The sequence below is a fragment of the Balaenoptera borealis genome (genome assembly GCF_965194805.1).
Source record: "Balaenoptera borealis genome assembly, chromosome: 9".
Taxonomy (NCBI): Eukaryota; Metazoa; Chordata; class Mammalia; order Artiodactyla; family Balaenopteridae; genus Balaenoptera; species Balaenoptera borealis.
In genome coordinates this window covers 43734476-43754624 of record NC_138873.1, presented here as the reverse complement: position 1 = coordinate 43754624, position 20149 = coordinate 43734476, and the positions used below count along the sequence as shown (strand labels likewise).

At 39.0% G+C, this 20149-nt stretch overlaps 1 protein-coding gene across 1 annotated transcript in view; it reads right to left on the bottom strand.

The window, feature by feature from the left end:
* ROS1 (ROS proto-oncogene 1, receptor tyrosine kinase) overlaps nt 1-20149 on the bottom strand; it is a 121983-nt gene that overhangs the window by 22960 nt on the left and 78874 nt on the right. Inside the window, exons 33-41 of the mRNA XM_082406080.1 lie at nt 19700-19890; nt 15958-16041; nt 12843-12978; nt 11442-11604; nt 10170-10234; nt 8796-8925; nt 2672-2769; nt 2246-2449; nt 1088-1222 (exon numbers count right to left, since the gene is read on the bottom strand). Of these exons, the coding sequence (XP_082262206.1) occupies nt 1088-1222; nt 2246-2449; nt 2672-2769; nt 8796-8925; nt 10170-10234; nt 11442-11604; nt 12843-12978; nt 15958-16041; nt 19700-19890 (1206 nt within the window). The remainder of the gene's footprint in view (nt 1-1087; nt 1223-2245; nt 2450-2671; nt 2770-8795; nt 8926-10169; nt 10235-11441; nt 11605-12842; nt 12979-15957; nt 16042-19699; nt 19891-20149) is intronic.

Genomic DNA, 20149 nt, shown 5'->3' with positions numbered 1-20149 from the left:
ATAATACAAAAACATTCACCCATAGAACATCCAGCCAGGGTGCCCAGATCTTAATCATCTTTGGCTCTAGTCTGAATAATCCTCGACATAACACAGCATAGGCAAGGCAGCGCAACCATGGTGTGTATCCGCATACTGCTAATTCCTTTTGCACTTGTCTGTACCACGCAGTTTAGCACTTTATTACATGTTGGCCTGTTATCCAACTGCTCCATGTGTGTGTCTTTTCTTTCAAAATACATTCAGAGATGCTGAAGAAGCGTGGCTACGGTTTAAACACCTCTGTATTCCATACAGCCCTTAGCGTGGTGTAGTGCACACAACAGAGTAGTTTATACTTGTTGATATGTTCTTTTAGAAATTTCTTGGGTAAAACACCTCTTAGAAAAAGTGTCAAGACTTGATAGTTCTGCTAAGGTTGTTCACAAGAAGGTAGATTAGTACTCAGCAAAATTACTTGGCTTGTTTTTCCTTTATAATTAGATCAAAATCACCTACTGTTCCAAGGATCACAAATCTATTAGAATTCAATAGTTGCCAGGATCAATTTGATAGTCACTAATACTTACGTAGTCACTTTGTGTGAAGTTCATAAATAGATAACAACCTATATAATTTTTAGCAGTACTATATCCCAATATCAGCTTTATCAACAAAAGCAATCCAACTTTTAAACAATAAATTCCTAGTTAATAGAACCTTCTAATATGCAGGTTAAGATGTTAGTCAAATTAGATCTTCCAAAATAAAATGAGTATATATGTGAATACACACACACACACATACACACACGCACACATATACACAAAGAGCTTTTATTTATTTATTAGAATTCTCTTAAACTAGAGTATAAACATATTCTGCTGTTCTAGATTTTGCTTCTGAAATGAAATATTATGTATATATATAAATAAAAAGAAACCATCATGTATTTAGTAAATTAAGTGCCACAATCAATTTACATTTTACGTAAGATATACAAATATATAGATTCAGTTTTTATTTAAAAATACTATACCAATGAGGCACGTGTTTGCATGTGCATGTGTTTTTGTTCTTGGGTACTTATGGAACATGATTAACTTACAGATCATCGGGACAATTTCTTGGTGGCTCCAGTCTCCCTCCTGTTTGCACATAGTTTAAAACATCAAGGTTAGAATGAGCTGGATAAGGCTGATGACCAAGAGTTAAAATTTCCCAAATCAAAATTCCAAAAGACCTAAAGATATTAAAGAGTTTGCTTTAATTATACTTATTAGAAACATCATGTTTACAGTAGTTTTTCCAACATAATTATTCCTGGGGCTATCAGAGTCTACTTTGTGATTGGCATTATTGGCCCCATAAAAGGCAAATGGGAGACTTAAAAGCAAGTTGGCCTCAAGAAAAAGAGAACAAGCAACTGCATACTAGCGACACTTCAAAGGTGATAGGAAGGCTTAGTGGGGGCGCACACACACACACACACACACACACACACACACTATGCTCCTCTTCCCTGGCTGAATCTGCACTGTGGACCTCCATTACCTATGGCTTTCATAGCTTCATTATGCAAACACAGTAAGGGTGAGCAAGAAAGCATTTCACCTTTCTTCCTGAGTTTGAGTGCTAGTAAATGTGGAGAGGGAAGGCGTGAATATAAACTGACAACACTGAAGACCGACTTCATTTCATCCCCAGTTTTGCAGAGGTCTAGTCCAGCTTAAAAGTTATTGGATGAATCTTTACATTTTGAGCAGCTCTAATCAAAAGTTTGGGGTCAACAAGCAAAAATGAGGGGTTCTATTCAAATAATAAAGAGCTGTCCAAACCTCCCTCATGTCCTAATCGTTTTGAGATCCATGATTTAAATTCTGTGTATAAATTAATGACCAAACATCCCAAAATAGTAGGCATTTGGACACATACTTGGACATTAATTCATAGTCACCAATTCCTATTAGTCATAGCTTCTACACTTTTGGAGAGTAATAAGCTATCTGAAATAAATGGATCTATTCCACATACACCAGTAAGGTAAAGGATCAAAACTAATTGGAGGGAGAGGTATAAACTGTTGAGACACAGGAATAGCCCTTCCTTGCCCACCAGCTTTCACTTTAGCTTGAGGCAAATCACTTAACCTCTCTGGTCTTATGTTTTCTCATGTAAAAAACAAACTAGATGACCTTTTAAGATCCCTTCTGGCTCTGGCATTGGATGGTTCTGCCCATGTTTCTCTGTGTCCTGTTAAGCTCACCATACATCAGACTGAGTAGTGAAGATTCCATCCATCAAACTTTCTGGAGCCATCCACCGAACAGGGAGCGGGCCTTCTCCTCTCTTTCTATAGTAATCATTTTTATAGATGTCCCTCGCGAGTCCAAAGTCCCCAATCTTCACTATCCGTGATGGACTAGTATAGTCCTTTACAGAGACAAGGCAATTCCGAGCTGCCAGATCCCTATGGCAGAAGCTATACTTAATAATAATAATAATAATAATAATAAAGTTCCAGAGATCAGACAAGTAACACTAGGAGGTCTGTAGAGAAGAGAGATTTTAACAGAAACTATTGCTATTTTGAAGGAATGAAAATATTAATTATCTTGTATATTCTACCCAAACTACAGGTGATTATTGTGCCAATCTTCATAAGAACACTTTATCCAGAATGTCACTGTACCTGTGAATGAAGTGCATCTGCTCCAAGTAGACACAGCCTTTTGAAATATCTACACAAAGGTCTACAAGGTCAACCAAGGTGAGTAAAGGACCGTGAAACTGTAAGAAATAAAAGAAAAATTACAGGTAGTTTTCCAGTTTGCACAAAATATATATGTATACATATGGCCACATATATATGCATGTACACACACATATATATGATGTTTTAAAGGAATTTTTAGTTATGGTAAAAGAATTCAAACAAAGAGGAAAAGAACTACATTTATATGCTTTCTACCAAAATATACATAAATAAGACTATCTTTAGTAAGCAGAAGCAATATAGGATCTTTATTGGAAAGATCTCAGGGTGTTAGGTCAAACAGACTAGTTTAAAACCTAATTCTGCTACTTACAAGCTGTGTGAACTTGCTCACATTGCTTAATTCACTAAGCAACTTTCTCATATGTAAAATGGGAACAATAATACTGACTGTGTCAGATTTGAGATAAGATATGTAATCTGGCTGGGACATAACAGGCACTTAATAAACAGTAGCTGCTCTCATTAGCAGTAATGATGATAGTTTAATCAGTTTAATTATTGGCCCAATGTCACGCTATAATGTCAGTCATGACAATGGGCTTGTTCTCCATATGAGCCCCATAGAAATTGTTAGCAATACTCTATTTCAAGGTCACAGATTACTCCTCTCATCTAAGAGAGCCAGCACAAATATACAGTTGAGCCTGTACTGGCTGCGATGATTTCTACATGAACAAAGCCAGTTGAAGTTTTTATTAGTACCATATGGAAAAAATTCAAAGTTCCTTCCTGGAAGCTATATTCATATACTGTCTGTTCCTTACTATTTCCCTGCAATTACCCTATTTCAAGCCTTTCTCATCCCTATCTGACGCTTCCCAAACTTCCCATGTCTCCAGCCTCCTGTGCTTTAATTAGCTCACTTTGTTGTGACCCACTGCCTGTAGAGTCTATTACAGATTCCTGAGCACCGCCTCCATGGCAGCCCCAGGCTGCACCAACCTCTCTTTACATCCATTTATTTTCCATAGATTCTCCTCTCACAATCTGTGCTTTGGTCACACTGGGCCATTTGCAGTTCCTTATACCTGCTCTGCATTTCTCAACCTCTCTTCATTATTCCTGCTATCATTCCTGGAATGCCCTCCGTATTCTTGATTTCCATCCACATCCTTCAATGAGCATCTCAAAGGATTCACAACCTTGAAATCCCTTGATTCCTCATAGATGGGTGCTCTAAATGCTGTTCCCTCTGACTCCCCTGACACGCTCATGTCTTGTCCCAAACGTAGGAAGAATCCTGAATTCTGGGACTCAACATTGCCATGGTCCCACTCAACCACACCTATGTCTTAAAACTAAACTCAATCTTACTCCCAAGAATCAATCCCTTGCAGCCCTGTTCAGGTCCACTAGATGCGCGCCTCACAGCCTTGTGTCTGAGTCCCTGCCTTGTGTCTCCACTGGTTCATTGGTTCCTCTGTGAATGGAATCCTGCTTTGCCCTTAGCAAAACCTACTCTACTCTTGAAGACATTCTTCGCAGAGAATCCTACTCCTGAACTTCAGTCTGGGGGCTAGTGCCCTGTTCCCTGCTGACAGATTTTCAAATGCTGCCTGCCTGCTTGAATCTCTAATTATAACTTGCTCCTAATAGTCCCTGTGACAACCTATTGGAACATTTCATTACCCCATGTCGGGCCTCCTTAACCCCAGATGCTGCCCTCGGCTACCACCTGTCTTCTCTTGCCAAACCCTCCAGACATATTGAACCTCCATCTCTGTCCATCCCTAGTCAAAGCCTTTTATAACTCATATGAGTGTAGTTTCAGAAACTGTTCTATCTCGCACCTTGGTTGTGTCCCAAACAGAAGACCTCCTCCGTGAAGCCTTCTCACATCTCCCCAGTTGGAAATCATCTCTCTCTCCTCTGTGCTTCAGCAGTGTATTCTCTACTCCATTCTAATGGGCCTTCCCTCTTTCTACGTTAAATGAGTCATTCATATGTGACTTACCCACCCTACCATGTGGCAGGGCCCTTGAAAGCAAGAGCCACACCCTCCACTGTCGTAAAATAAATACCCAGCAAAGATTTCATGAATTGAATTGTATCTGGCTATGTAGTTGTATTATTTTGATAGATAGGGTTTTTTGTTCACTTTTTCTATCTTACTACAATCTTAGAATATCTAAGCTAAAAGAAGCCGAGAAAGTTTTGGATTCAGTGTTCCATTTTACGAGGCAGAAACTGAGTCCTAAAAATGAAGGACCAGACTAAGGTTTATAAACCCAGTTGCAGTCAATCCTTATGCATTCAACCCAACAAAACAGTCTCAGAGTGGGGATGGGGAGAAGGGTGCTTGTGGTAATTCAGGGAAGGTGCCTCTGAGCACTCTCTGTGGAGAGGCGCTGGCCCCGCGTGAACTTAGCCTGACGGGGGCATAGAGCCTGTGGCCCTCCGCTGTGGACCCCGCACCTTGATTCTGGCACTCAGCACCTAAGGGCACCCTGTCCTATAAGGTCAGGGTGAGGGAGACAATCATGGACGCTGCCTTGGTAGCCAGCAGGAAAGGCAGCGGAAGAACTGAAGTGCGCTTGAGAACCAATCGTCAGAACCGCTAGGACACTGGCTGAATAAGAGTAGTTTGGGAAAAGCAGCTCTGTGAGTTCTTTCAGTCCATCTTCATTGTCTCTTCTCTCCCCCACAAAAAACCAAAAAAAAATCTACAGAGGCACTTTCTTGTTAAAGATGAGGAATTGAATTTATGCATTTTAGTTTCACTCGCTCCCCAAACCTTACTAAAATGACATTATAGAGGAAATGTTGTGATCTCAAGAGGATAAACAGATCAGGAGAATATATAGAACGCAAGGAAACATTTTGGAGGAAGGAAAGCAGGTGCAGGTGTGGTCATCTAGCAGAGCCAAGAGAGATGAAAGCTGGCTGCCTGCAGAGGGAGAAGACAAGAATTAAGTGATGTTTTTCACTATAGAACCCCATAAACACTCTGGAATTCGAGGTAGCAAGTATCTCTGAATGCAAGGTTGAGGGGCAGGACTGAAAGCAAGGTGAATATTTAAAAGTTTGTTTTAAGCTCTAACTAGACCTTAGATCCCCGCCCCACAGCAGCAGGAGGCTTTCCTCTGCCAAACACACACACACACACACACACACACACACACACATACACACACACACACAGAACCAGAACAACTCCAAGTTCAAAGATACCAGTCATACTAAGGCACTGTGCTAAAAATGGAGAAGGGAATTAAATGAGAATCCTCATCCTGAGCCTTGAGACCTCCAGCCCTCTTCTCCAACTCGACTCCCTGAACTGAGGCTCAGGCATTTATTGCCCAGGCAGGAGACCAGCAGATTCCTCTCTGGGGAAACTGGCATATGCCAGGGAAGACATCCAGATGCTATCATTAGGGGACCCCAGCGGAACATCAGGGTCCCACCTGACAACCAAAAGGAAGCTGCCACAGACATAGGCTCCAATCAGCTTCTTAGGTCTCACTATTAAATATGAAGACCAGCCACAAATTACCAAACATTTGAGAAAAGCGTCTCATATTACAAACAGATCCCAGAACAATGAGGCAAAAAGGAAGTCAAGACAATGCAGGAAGCAAATTAACACTTTAAAAAAAACTATAATTAGTATCCTAGGAAAGATAAAAGAAGATTTGGCATGTATGGAAAAATCAGAATACTATTTTAAGAGGCAGTCAAAATATAAGAATGAGTCTGTGGCAAATTAAATTTTTAAATTCTATTAAAAAGTTAAGGAAATATACCAGAATTGAGAGCAAAAATACAAAGAGTAGAAAATAAAAATAATAAAAGATAAAAGCTAATAAAAGCTAATAAAAGAAAAGGATAAAACAAAGGTGACCATTATCCAACTACTAGGATTTCTAGAACAAGGAAATAAAGGGAACAAAGAGTTTTCTTTATTACCAAAGAAATAATATAAAAAATCCCAGAACTGAAAGGGATGATTTTTCAGGCTGAGTGTCCAGATGAGTAAAAAGTACCACAGATAAAGTTGTTCCTGGGACTTCCCTGGTGGCGCAGTGGTTAAGAATCTGCCTGCCAATGCAGAGGACACGGGTTTGAGGCCTGGTCCAGGAAGATCCCACATGCCACAGAGCAACTAAGCCTGTGTGCCACAACTACTGAGCCTGCACTCTAGAGCCTGCGAGCCACGATTACTGAGCCCACATGCCACAACTACTGAAGCCCGCGCACCTAGAACCCGTGCTCCGCAGCAAAGAGAAGCCACTGCAATGAGAAGCCTGCACACTGCAACGAAGAGTAGCCCCCGCTCGCAGCAACTAGGGAAAGCCTGCAAGCAGCAACGAAGACCCAACGCAGCTAAAAATAAATAAATAAATTTATAAGGAAAAAAAAAGAAGTTCCTAAAATTTTCCAAAGAGAAGGACAAAAAGCAAGTCACTGATCATATGTCCAGGAATCAGAATGGCATAAAACATTTTAAAGGCAATTGTAGAAGCTAGAAAACAAAGATGCAGGAGTTTTATTTTTGAGGAAAAGGGATTTTCAACCTAGAATCCAGCCAAATTATTAATCAAGTGTGGGGCGTGGGGGAAGAACAGTTCCTCAAAATGAAAAAAAAAAGATTTTTGCCTTGCATGCTTTCTCTTTCCTAAAACAGAACAAAGAAGCCATGGAATTGAGGAAATAAAGGTCCAACACGGAAATTACCAAGGTACATGTGAAGGAAACCCCTAGGGTAACAGCTCTGTAGAGACCAGAGGACAAGCGCCTGTATTGACTCCAGGAGGGAAGTGTCCAGGAAAAATATGGTGAGGAGCTGGATTATCTCATATATTTACCCATATTGTGAGAAGGGTTACAATTCTGTCAGAGAGTTTAGGAATATAGAAACCTAAGCAAATGGGGAGGGAAGGCATTTATTAAACTACTCAAGAGAAGAACCACAATCATAGTATTTGAGTAACTTAGCAAATAATCATTAAATACACATAGTAACATAAACTTGCAATATTGATTTATCTGCAAATTGGGGTAACTGTCAGAGGATGGGGAAAACAAAGTTTTTCTGTGTGTAGAGCTGGTGGGGTCGGGCTGGTACATGACTAAGAGCTTAAATCCTTGCCTCTTGCACTAGGCAGTCAATAGATTTCCCCCAAGGTTGAAACCTCACTGTGCAGCAGTGTAAGCAGAGCGTTTAGGGAAGTGGAGGTAAACACCAGAAGGAATGAGCAGAGGCCTGGGATGTGGGGGTGAGATAGAGCACAGGACTCCTGTTTTTCACCATAAACCTTGTCATATATTTCAGTGTTTTAGCTATATAATGTATACTTCAATAGAAATAGAAACCGTAATTTTTAAAACTACACATTTAAATTTTAGTTACTTGTTTTGTCTCAGGTGTTTCTCACCTGAGACCTAAAAGCAGGTTCCCACCAGTGCTGAGACCCCCGGCCCTCATTCCGCACACGTGCCACAGTATTTACACTGTCCACTGTGCTGGACGCTGCTCTAGGCACTGCGGACATGGAGAGGACGGATCGGGGCTGCATTTTGTTAGCAGGACCCTAGAGCGGACGGGACCTATTAGCATGGTTGCAGGAAAAGAAAAGTAAGGAACCGGATGGATGGCATGAAGGAGGATGCATGAAATGGAGACTTCTGTTTTGGCCAAAGTTTGAGACGCCTGTGAAAATCCACACAGAAAAGTCAACTGGGAGAGATGTAAGACTAAGGGCTGGAAATTTCAATATGGGACAGAAAGGCAGATAGATTAAGTACAGAGAAACTCCACACATTCTCTGTTCTTCAGAAACCATGATTCTGGCAGGGAGGGACCTATTTTTCCATTAGATACTAAGAACAGGCTCAAATAGCCAGAAAATGCCAGACATTAGCCCAGGGTTCTAGTTTGACTAATCCAACATGAAGGAAATATAAGAATTTTTTTGACAGAAGTCTTCTAAGTTTCTACCATCAGCCCAAACTGCAGCCTATTGAATTTAAAGGAAAATAAGACGAACTTATAGGTCATCTGCATTACATAACCAATACTGTGGACCCCATTTCCTACCGATGTCATCCGGGCTTTACGCAAATAGGTAAGAAGGTCTCCTCCTTCCATCAGCTCCAGGATGATGTACTGGGGCTCATTCAGCAGACAAACTCCAAGCTGCTTCAGAATGTTGGGATGATTAAACTTGCTAAAAGGTGAAAAGAGACAGGCAGGATAACATGACAACGACAGAAATCTAGTGAGGATCTTTATGAAATAGAACAATTCTTTATTTCTGGTTTCCTTCAAAACCCTGATTTTTTTTTTCGTCTTAATAAATGAAAGCCTCCTTTTCCAAGAACCCAGCTGCATGCCTGCCTTACAGAAGTAATATTGCAACCCCTAGTGGCCAAGGCATGTGGATAGAACAGAGGGAGTTTTAGAAGAAGTGATATTTATATTAAGCATTTTATGTTCTGGAAAAGAAAGTAATTCTAACTAATGTCCTTCTTTGAAAAATATTTTAGAACATTATGTTTTTGGTCATGACAACTATGAAATATTCTCTCCCTTTCAGAGAAACAATTCAGACACTCAGGTTTGGCTACAAATATTTTCTCAAGAGGTCAAAGCAAGTAAGCCCCAATCTAACAATCAGAACCCACAACTTGGGACCCGATCAACCACTGCCTCAGGGTGTATTAAGATGTATTTGAGTAGTTTTCACAACCATCAACTAACTCTAACCTTGAAGACAAGTTTACCAAGACCAGGGATATTCTCATTGACATCACTGTACTTAAGAGAACTCTCCCTTACTTGGTCTACTTGACCCATTATCACACATTTAGAAGAACATAAGCATATTTAAAGCTGAACAGCTTCAGAAATCCCTTGCAAAACATGCTTCTTATTGAAGGTAAAAGAAAGGACTGCCTGAGGACTGCTTGTGCCCAGGCTCAGAAGACTGGGTTCTATGGAATACTTGTCACTCCAGATGTATTTCCTTTTAAACTTCAGCCATGTTTATTTTGGGCATGATCTGTTATGTCAGGCCATTTTGAATGTTAAAAATCCACCAATCAAGGGCTTCCCTGGTGGCGCAGTGGTTGAGAATCTGCCTGCCAATGCAGGGGACACGGGTTCGAGCCCTGGTCTGGGAAGATCCCACATGCCGCGGAGCAACTAGGCCCGTGAGCCACAATTACTGAGCCTGCGCATCTGGAGCCTGTGCTCCGCAACAAGAGAGGCCACGATAGTGAGAGGCCCGCGCACCGCAATGAAGAGGGGCCCCCACTTGCCGCAACTAGAGAAAGCCCTCGCACAGAAACGAAGACCCAACGCAGCCATAAATAAATAAATAAATAAATAATTTTTTTAAAAATCCACCAATAAGATGTAAGAGCTTCCTGCCCATACCAAGGGAAAATTATTTTAGAGCTGCCCTGATACCTCATCAGATGTGCCTCCTTCAGGAATTCAATCTTCTCCTGGTCTGTGGAGCCCTTCTTCAAAGTCTGTGCGATGTAAAAACAAGCCAGGAATCAGTATAGCAGGCATTTCCGTGAGCTCAGTGGGTTAATGGAGACAATCTTTGTTTTGTTTTGTAATATCCACCCTTATCATAAAAAATTGTGTTCTCCAATTCTCCAGCCTCCCTTGCAAACAGGGGTGGTCATATGACTCAGTCCTCGTCAAAGAGATGTTAAGGGGGAAAGTGCTGAGGGAGAGAGGCGTGTGCAGAACTTTTACTTTCCTGAACATATACATCTAACACTATCCTTCCCCCTCTCCATGTCCTGAATGAAGATGTGATGCTTGATTCTTTGGCAAACATCTTGGGACCATGAGGCACCATACATGTACAAAGTTGAGAGAATTTCAGATATACCGTCTCTGGCCTGACACAGTACTACACCAAAGCCAGAAGTCAACTTGTTATGTAAGAAAAAGAAACACTTGTTTAAACCAGTTGAGGTTAGAGTATGTGAAAGACTGTTAAATGCTATCAATTGGAAGTGGAGAAAATTTCGCCAACTTCTCTGGTTGTATAGCCCACTCTCAAAGCGATAAATTCCTAACAAGCAGTGATCAGGATATTACTCAATTACATAAAAGATTCATCATCCTTTGATCAAAAGAAAGTTTTATAAAAATATGAGAGTATATCCAGGGCTTCCTTAAAACTACATCAAATACACCATGATGAATAATTGTGTAGTCCAGGGGTCAGCAAACTACAGCCTGTGGACCAACTCCAGCCTGTTACCTATTTTTGTACAGCTTATGATCTGAAAATAGTTGTTACATTTTTATTGGTTGTTATTTTATTTTTTCCTGCTTTATTGAGGTATAATTAACTTGTTACATTTTTAAATGGTTGAAAAAAGTTATAAAAAAGAAGAGTATTTCATAACACATGAAAATAATATAAAATTTAAATTTCCATTTTCATAGATAAAGTTTTACTAGAACACAACCACACCCATTCATTCACATATTGACTGTGGCTGATTTCACACTGCAATGGCAGAGTTGCGTAGTTGCAACTGACACCGTCTAGCCAGCAAGCCTAAAATATTTACTATCTGCCCTAGCACCTAGCACCCCAGTTCTCTTATAGTATATTTGAAGGGAAAGACTGTCTGCCAGGTCTTAGCTAATTAGTAAGTCCCTGTAAATATGCTGACATAACAAGTCAAGGAGTTAAAAGATCAGCATTACCTTCACTGCTACTTTGGTTTCTCCACTTCCAACTCCTAAGATGTCTACCGCTGTCCCTTCATACACTTCTCCAAAGGCCCCACTTCCCAACAAGAGACGCAGAGTCAGTTTTTCCCGAGGGAAGGCAGGAAGACTTTCAATCTCCTCTTGGGTTGGAAGCGTACTGGAAAATAACGATATTTTTGGTCTCCCAAAATGCATATGGTTTACGAGTGGGTGTTGGTGTTAGTGTTTGAGAGAGAAAAAGTATGAGAAAGAGGAAGAGAAATCTTATGGTTTTGCAACACTGTAGTGCATTCAACGTGACATAGTGATGTGTCTGTGTTCCTATTCCTTTCCTATTCCACCATCCAGAATATTCCTTCTCTCTTCCAAAACCCAGACAGAACATGTTACTTCACTTCTAGACACCTTCATTTTGATAGCATGCCTGTGTGTGCACTGCCTCAAGACTTTTTACTGTAGTTTGTTTCATTAAAGTTATCAGTTATTAATTTCTTCAGGTCACCAATTTGTGTAAAAAGCTATTGCAAATTAGTAATAAATACAGCTGGGCTTATGATCTCAAAAGCTTTTGCTTTACTTCATACACCTGATCTCTCATGTAAAACAAAATTTCCTATGACCACAAAATTACTCCTTGTCCATCAGGTTAACTTTTAGAAAGTCAAGCTTCTCACTTGGAATATCATGAAGGGAAGGAAATCCATCTGCATTAAAAACGCTTTGAGATTTTAAAAGAGAATCTTGAATATCAGATATGCTGCATATTTTCTCCAGGAAAAGTCAACTCTGAAAAGCTGATTTAGGTCACCTCTGTGTCTACTTCAAATCCTGTGTTCTTATGTCTTTAAATAAATTTCTAGAAGCAAGGCCAATGGCTATATAATCCTTTTTGCATGGAACATAACATAGTGTCTTGTACAATGAGACATTTAAATATTTTCTTTAATTATGATGACAATGGAAGTTCAAACCTCGTCTATTTTAGAGAAGTTTTGTAGGCAATCACCATAGAATTTCAGAAAACAGAATAGAATTGACTTAATAGCACACACAAGAGACCTTGGAATTCTTCTCTTCCAGTTGAATCAATCATGTTGCCATCTACTCCCTTCCACGTAGTAGTTATCTCCTTGTTTTATTGACTTTCAAACTATGTGATAAGACACTAGAAAACAACTAATTTTTGTTTATTTTTCTTAGGATAGGATAACAACATAATTTGCCATCCATCCCAGGTCACATTTGAGAGTGAAAGGGGGTGTTACTTTTGAATATGCCAGAATAATATGGGCATAAAGCAGGACAGTTCTGGGTAACGTGGCATGCATGGGCACTCTCTTTAGAGTTGCCCACTCTTCATCTAGGTGCCCTGTAATGCCAGCCCAGGTTACATACTGTATCGCATAGCAGGCATTCGCCAGTCCTACTCCAGCGGCCAGACCTCGAAGGTCAGCCAACTCTTTGTCTTCGTTTATGAGACCCGTCAGCCCTTCCTTGGGAGTTTTTTGATTCTTTAATCTTCTGTGCCATACTATAAAGACAAAAGAACATAATTTACAAAATAAAACATTGCTTTCTTTTTCTTTAGGAAATGCTAACAATACATTTTTAAAGTTTATACTGAAGAACACTATGGATAGAATAACAGAATTTGATTGAAAAAATATGCCCATAATAGAATAACTAAATCCAGGTACAAAGCCATATAAAAACACATAACTTATACCACATCACATTTTATCTCACTTCTCAGAGTAAATTTTAATATATTTCTTATTGCTGTTATAAACAAGTTGAAGCAACTTAATATCAGAACTTATTTCTCAAAATCACCCATAAACTAGAATCAAAATAAACCAAAACAAATTTGCATAATAATTATTAGTGAACAAATTCATTTCTGAATCCAGATATGTCCAGGTTATACTCCTCAGCAGACCTGAGGAATGCTTTCAATATAATGGCATGCTTTATTTTAAAATGCAGAGTACAAGAGTGTATATTCATTGTTTTTCATAATACACATACTCAAATACATAGAAAAATTATTAGAATGAAATCTACCAAGTGTTAGCAGTGGTCCTCCCTAGCTGTGGGATCATGGGTGATTTGTATTGTCTTCTTCATACAATGGGCAAATATTATTTTTATAATCATGAAACCTAAGTAATATTTTTTGAAGATTAAAATACAATTATATCATTAAGATCACCCATCAATACTAGAATATTGGCTCAGAAGTTGAAAACAGCAAGAATGCTTTGTGAGATGATGATTAAAATTTGAACTTTATTCCATAGTAGCTTCAGTACCCAACAGGTGAGAGTTTTATGCAAGTGAAATTCCGTCTGAGGGACCACACAGGGAGAGATCTTAAATACCTTTGCTAATGCAATTCTTCAAACCTGAAATGCTCTTACCATCCCTCTTCATTTTTAAAGGCCCAGAATAAGGCCCCACATCCTCAGGGATGCCTTCCAAGACCTCTGCCACCTCTGTTGATCTCACATCTCTGAACATCTAAGACCAACTGTGGCTCTCAGTCAGCATGGCTATGTCACTGTCTTCTACATTTCCTATTTCCCTTTATTGCTGTTTAACACATATCCTGCTACTTATCTTTTCGTACAGGTATGTCTTACCTCCCCCATTAAATGGCAAGCTCCTGAGATCAGCAATTGTATTTTACAGTTTATTTTCCTTTGCTCCCAGTGTCAGGCTCATGTTGCACAGTAGATATAACCACTCACCAAAGTGAAAGCTGTCGATACTTATTTTAAAACCCTTGCTTCAATTTTGTATTTATAAGTATGACTGATGAGAGCCCTCTGCACAATACAAATTTTTAAACAATTGCTGTTTTCATTATTTGAATAACTCAGTCTTTTCTCATGCACTCGCATAATCCTACCGGTAAAACCACATGCACTGCTACTAAAAGCAAAAGAACCAAATTAGCTTAGCTATACTCAAAAATCTGTGAGTTCCAAGTACAATAAAGACCTTTAAGTCCTGCGAAAGTCAGATATCCATAGGATGTCTTGAAAACACAATAGATTGTCTGAAATTATCTCATGTTCATCCACTAGAGTTATGGGTTTAAACAATGGTGATGTACAAGTAGGCAGGCAAAGGTCAGATGAAGGACTCTTCATGTAATACTCCTTCCCAGTAGGAAAGCAGACAAGCAGCCAAGCCTATATGCCAACTGCCAAATATACTGCAGTCATATGCATAATTCTGGAGGGGCTGGTTTAGTGGCACAAACATCAGCTGTGCAATACTTAGACTCCCTGGAACCACAGGTTAAAATCCTGGCAGGGTCAGCTGAAATTTTTAGCTTTCCAAGTTAGCTGAAGAAATAATATATTCCATATATTATCTGGTGTGGAATCTTTGAAAAGAAATCTCAGTTCAAGTTTCAATGTGCTCTCTAATAGCTTATGACTCCAATCAGTTTTGGGAAGAATATAGATTTAGAACACTTAGTAAAATATTGGCTTTCTTTATCCTGAGAGTTCAACTTTATGTTTGTAACTTTTCCTTAAACTTTCCCCTATTTATGAAAAAAAAAAGAAGCTACTGTTTCCTGAATATGCGCTTGAGTGTTCTCCTCTGGTAAATATCATGTCTTTTTTGTAATGTTTCAGCATGTCAGGGACTCATACGTTAATAATGACAGGGTGACCATATATCTTATAATCCGAACCAGAACATTTTGGGGACTGAAAGAAAGTACTATTAATGATTATGCTGAAACAATAGGATGAAGCAGGATGTATGATCCACTATGGTAACCCCATAGGTCCAATATTTAATCATCTTTTTGGGAGTTGTCACTGTATTTTCTCATCATTAAATCTTAAGGAAAAAAAAAAACTTTTAAGACCAATACATTAGTATAAAATGAGTGGAGGGAAATAGCTAGCTTTCTAGCTATCTAACCTAATTCTTCTGCTTTCCTGGTCATTTACAAATGAACAGGGATTTGAAACAAGCAGGCCAGACATCTGAAAGTGAGAGTATTGAATGCTATAAGGCAGAAATGGATCTTCTGCAAGAGGCCCTGCTCATTCTAGACCAGGCTGTCTGCCTGGAGACGTAAACTATCCCGACCAAGGATTGTCACTGGTTTCCCTTTAATCCAACACTTTTTTTATACCCAGAGTCATTTTTCTTTTATTTATTTCAAACTATAAGTCACAAAACACTTGTTATATAGCCAATCTGTAATACTGTTTTAAAGAAGGCTAAAGTTGGTGCCTTTGCAATTAGGTTTATCTAAAGTATACTGTGAAGTGTAAATACAGATTTATTTTTCATAAAAGTTACCCCAGATTAGAAAAAAAAATTCACAGGGGTTAGTGGCTATTGAAGTATAGCCAAAGGTAACATTGTGAATTTTATAAATTTATTTCATGTGGAAAATTATATCAACTCAGAGATTAAATCAAGTAATATGATCAAATAAACAGTTTATTACCTATATTTTTAAATCTACTATACTTACCAAAGGTCAATAGGATTGTAACAACCAGAAATATTCCAATTATAGTAGTAAGTATAAAGCTTGTTTCTGGTATCCAAAAACCATCTAATAAAATAAATGAGAAAAAGAAATTAATTCAAAGAGTAAAACTAGATTGTCTCAGTGATATGCCAGATATGCCAGAGTTAGCTCCTACTGGATTTTTGCAAGCCACTTGTTAAACCATCGGTAGCTTGAAATCAATCATGGTGAGAGTATTTACACCATGAGAAATCAAAATCAAGGTTTTCTTCTTTTTTTTATTCTTTTCCAATGATCTGGTTTACCAATACATCATTGGGATATACCCACCCCGTCTTCTACTTTAAAATGGCTGAGGAAACATGTATAATCTTTTTAGCTAATTTGGGACAAAGAAGTCTCAGTCTTCACGCACTATATGGTTGGGAGTATTATTTCTTCTATAACATCTTCATATACATTTAATTCCATGAGTACTGAACTGAGGAATATAAACATGATAACATGGTACCTGCTCTTAGATAGTTTCATTGAGCAGAGGAGACAAACATGTGGACCAGAGCTGGCAAACTATGGCATGCAGGCCACGTCTGGCCACAGCAGCCTGATTTTGTACCATTCATGAACTAAGAATAATTTTTACATTTTAAAAATATTATTTGAAGGAGTTCACTGGTGGCACAGTGGTTAAGAATCCGCCTGCCAACGCAGGGGACACGGGTTCAAGCCCTGGTTCAGGAAGATCCCACATGCCGCAGAGCCACTAAGCCCGTGAGCCACAACTACTGAAGCCCGTGCACCTAGAACCCGTGCTCTGCAACAAAGAGTAGCCCCCCACTCACCACAACTAGAGAAAGCCTGCGTGCAGCAATGAAGACCCAACACAGCCAAAAATAAATTAATTAATTTAAAAAAAAAAAAAAAATATATATATATATATTATTTGGGAAAAAAAGAAGATGCTACAGAGATCATTGAATGTAGCCCGGAAAGCCTAAAATATTTATTATTTGGTTCTTTGCAGAAAAGGTTTGCTGAGCTCTTCTCCAGATAACTAACTATAATGCAAATAAGAATGATGTCAGTTTTGTACAGAATAATGGGCTGTATAAAATGCAATAGTTCATTTTGCCTAAGGAGCAGCAGTTAAACATCACAATGGGTTCATTTCAAGTTAGGCCTTCAGGCTCCCTGACTTCAGACTATACTACAAAGCTACAGTAATCAAGACAGTATGGTACTGGCACAAAAACAGAAATACAGATCAATGGAACAGGATAGAAAGCCCAGAGATAAACCCACGCACATATGGTCACCTTATCTTTGATAAAGGAGGCAAGCATATACAGTGGAGAAAAGACAGCCTCTTCAATAAGTGGTGCTGGGAAAACTGGACAGCTATATGTAAAAGAATGAAATTAGAACACTCCCTAACACCATACACAAAAATAAACTCAAAATGGATTAAAGACCTAAATGTAAGGCCAGACACCATCAAACTCTTAGAGGAAAACATAGGCAGAACACTCCATGACATAAATCACAGCAAGATCCTTTTTGACCCACCTCCTAGAGGAATGGAAATAAAAACAAAAATAAACAAATGGGACCTAATGAAACTTAAAAGCTTTTGCACAGCAAAGGAAACCATAAACAAGATGAAAAGACAACCCTCAGAATGGGAGAAAGTATTTGCAAATGAAGCAACTGACAAAGGATTAATCTCCAAAACATACAAGCAACTCATGCAGCTCAATATCAAAAAACAAACAACCCAATCCAAAAATGGGCAGAAGACCTAAATAGACATTTCTCCAAAGAAGATATACAGATTGCCAACAAACACATGAAAGAATGCTCAACATCATTAATCATTAGAGAAATGCAAATCAAAACTACAATGAGATATCATCTCACACCGGTCAGAATGGCCATCATCAAAGAATCTACAAACAATAAATGCTGGAGAGGGTGTGGAGAAAAGGGAACCCTCTTGCACTGTTGGTGGGAATGTAAATTGATACAGCCACTATGGAGAACAGTATGGAGGTTCCTTAAAAAACTAAAAATAGAACTACCATACGACCCAGCAATCCCACTACTGGGCATATACCCTGAGAAAACCATAATTCAAAAAGAGTCATGTACCACAATATTCATTGCAGCTCTATTTCCAATAGCCAGAACATGGAAGCAACCTAAGTGTCCATCAACAGATGAATGGATAAAGAAGATGTGGCACATATATACAATGGAATATTACTCAGCCATAAAAAGGAACGAAACTGAGTTATCTGCAGTGAGGTGGATGGACCTAGAGACTGTCATACAGAGTGAAGTAAGTCAGAAAGAGAACAACAAATACCGTATGCTAACACATATATATGGATCTAAAAAAAAAAAAAAGAAAGAAAAATAAATGATCAGAAGAACCTAAGGGCAAGATGAGAATAAAGATGCAGACCCATTAGAGAAAGGACTTGAGGATACGGGGAGGGGGAAGGGTAAGCTGGGACAAAGTGAGACAGTGGCATGGACATATATATACTACCAAACGTAAAATAGATAGCTAGTGGGAAGCAGCCACATAGCACAGGGAGATCAGCTCGGTGCTTTGTGACCACCTAGAGGGGTGGGATAGGGAGGGTGAGAGGGAGGGAGATGCAAGAGGGAAGAGATATGGGGACATATGTATATGTATAACTGATTCACTTTGTTATAAAGCAGAAACTAACACACCATTGTAAAGCAATTATACTCCAATAAAGATGTTAATAAAAAAAATTTTTTTTAAATAATAATAATAAAATAAATTTAGGCCTTGAGGGATGAGAAGAATTTCAGTTGACAGAAAGTGAGAGAAAGGAAATCCCAGCTAAGGACAAGTAGTAGGTGGTGCAAGCCTGCACTGTAGGCTGAGGGAAACAAAGGCTGAGGACCCAGTGTCATGAAAGTCTTTTTACCAGTCTGACATGGCTACAGCATAAGGATAAATATCAGGAAAGATGAACCACAATTGGAGGGCAAATCACGAAAGGCCTTAAATGCCACAGAAAGGTTTGTACTTGATTCTGAAGGCAGTGAATGGAGAGCCATTTCAAGCATTTCAGAGAGCGGTGAAGTGATCCAGCTTGTGCTTCAGCTAGATTAACTATCAGCAGTAACATTAAGCCAAGAGCACAGGCTAGAAATGGTAGCTTAAATTAGGAAAGTCAAAGTAGAAATAGGAAGAAGCGAACTCATTAGACAGAAATCAAGATAATAAAATCAACAGAACTTGGTGGCCAAATAGAGGGAAAAATCCTACATGGTACTGAGATTTCTAGCCTATGTGATTAGAAAGGTGATGTGTTATGAACAAAAATAGGCTACCCAGTGGAAGATACAGATATCGGGAAGTAGAGTTTCAGGCCTGTTGTGTAGCAGATGAGAGTACCAGGAACAGAATAATAAGGCTGGATAAAAACCAGACTGTGGACAACCCTGGAAATCCATCTAGGAACATGGACTTGATGTGGTGGGCATCAACGATTAGCTGATTGTTACTGAGGAGAAAAAGGACATGCCGATCTTGATGTTTTAGGAAGATCGCATCAGATGAAATGAATAGTTCAATAGTTTCAATGATAGATTGGTGAAGTTATACAGTCACCCAATTTACTGCTAATGCTAAGAATTCACTTATCTTTACCTCTGAACCCTTGTGTAGTAAGTTAGTGTACAGATAGACATGATAACATACCTCCAACGAATATAATATCCTCACTGATTCCACTATATTCACCAAAACCCAGATTATTTACAGCTACTACTCTGAACTGAAATGTTCCTTTCAGGTTTTGGGACTTCCATGTGCAAATGCTACTGCATGAGCCATTTAATGCCATCTTCCACATTAAATTCTGGTTCTGTGAATTGTTTGAAGTGCCCTTACTGCAAAAGAAAGAGCAAAGTTATAAATATAGGAAATATACAAGACAATATATGTGTTATTTCTAGGTGCTCATATATCATTTTATGACAGAGCTCCAAAGCGTCTCCTGTTGCACACTTTGCCCTTGATTTCATTCCTCTCACATGGTTTGGCTACAGAACATAGCAGAGTCTTATAAAGTCATCCCAACAGTGCCTGGAGCCAACCAGCTCAGCCCATCTGGAAAATTATGAATAATCAATGGCCAAGAGAAAGCTG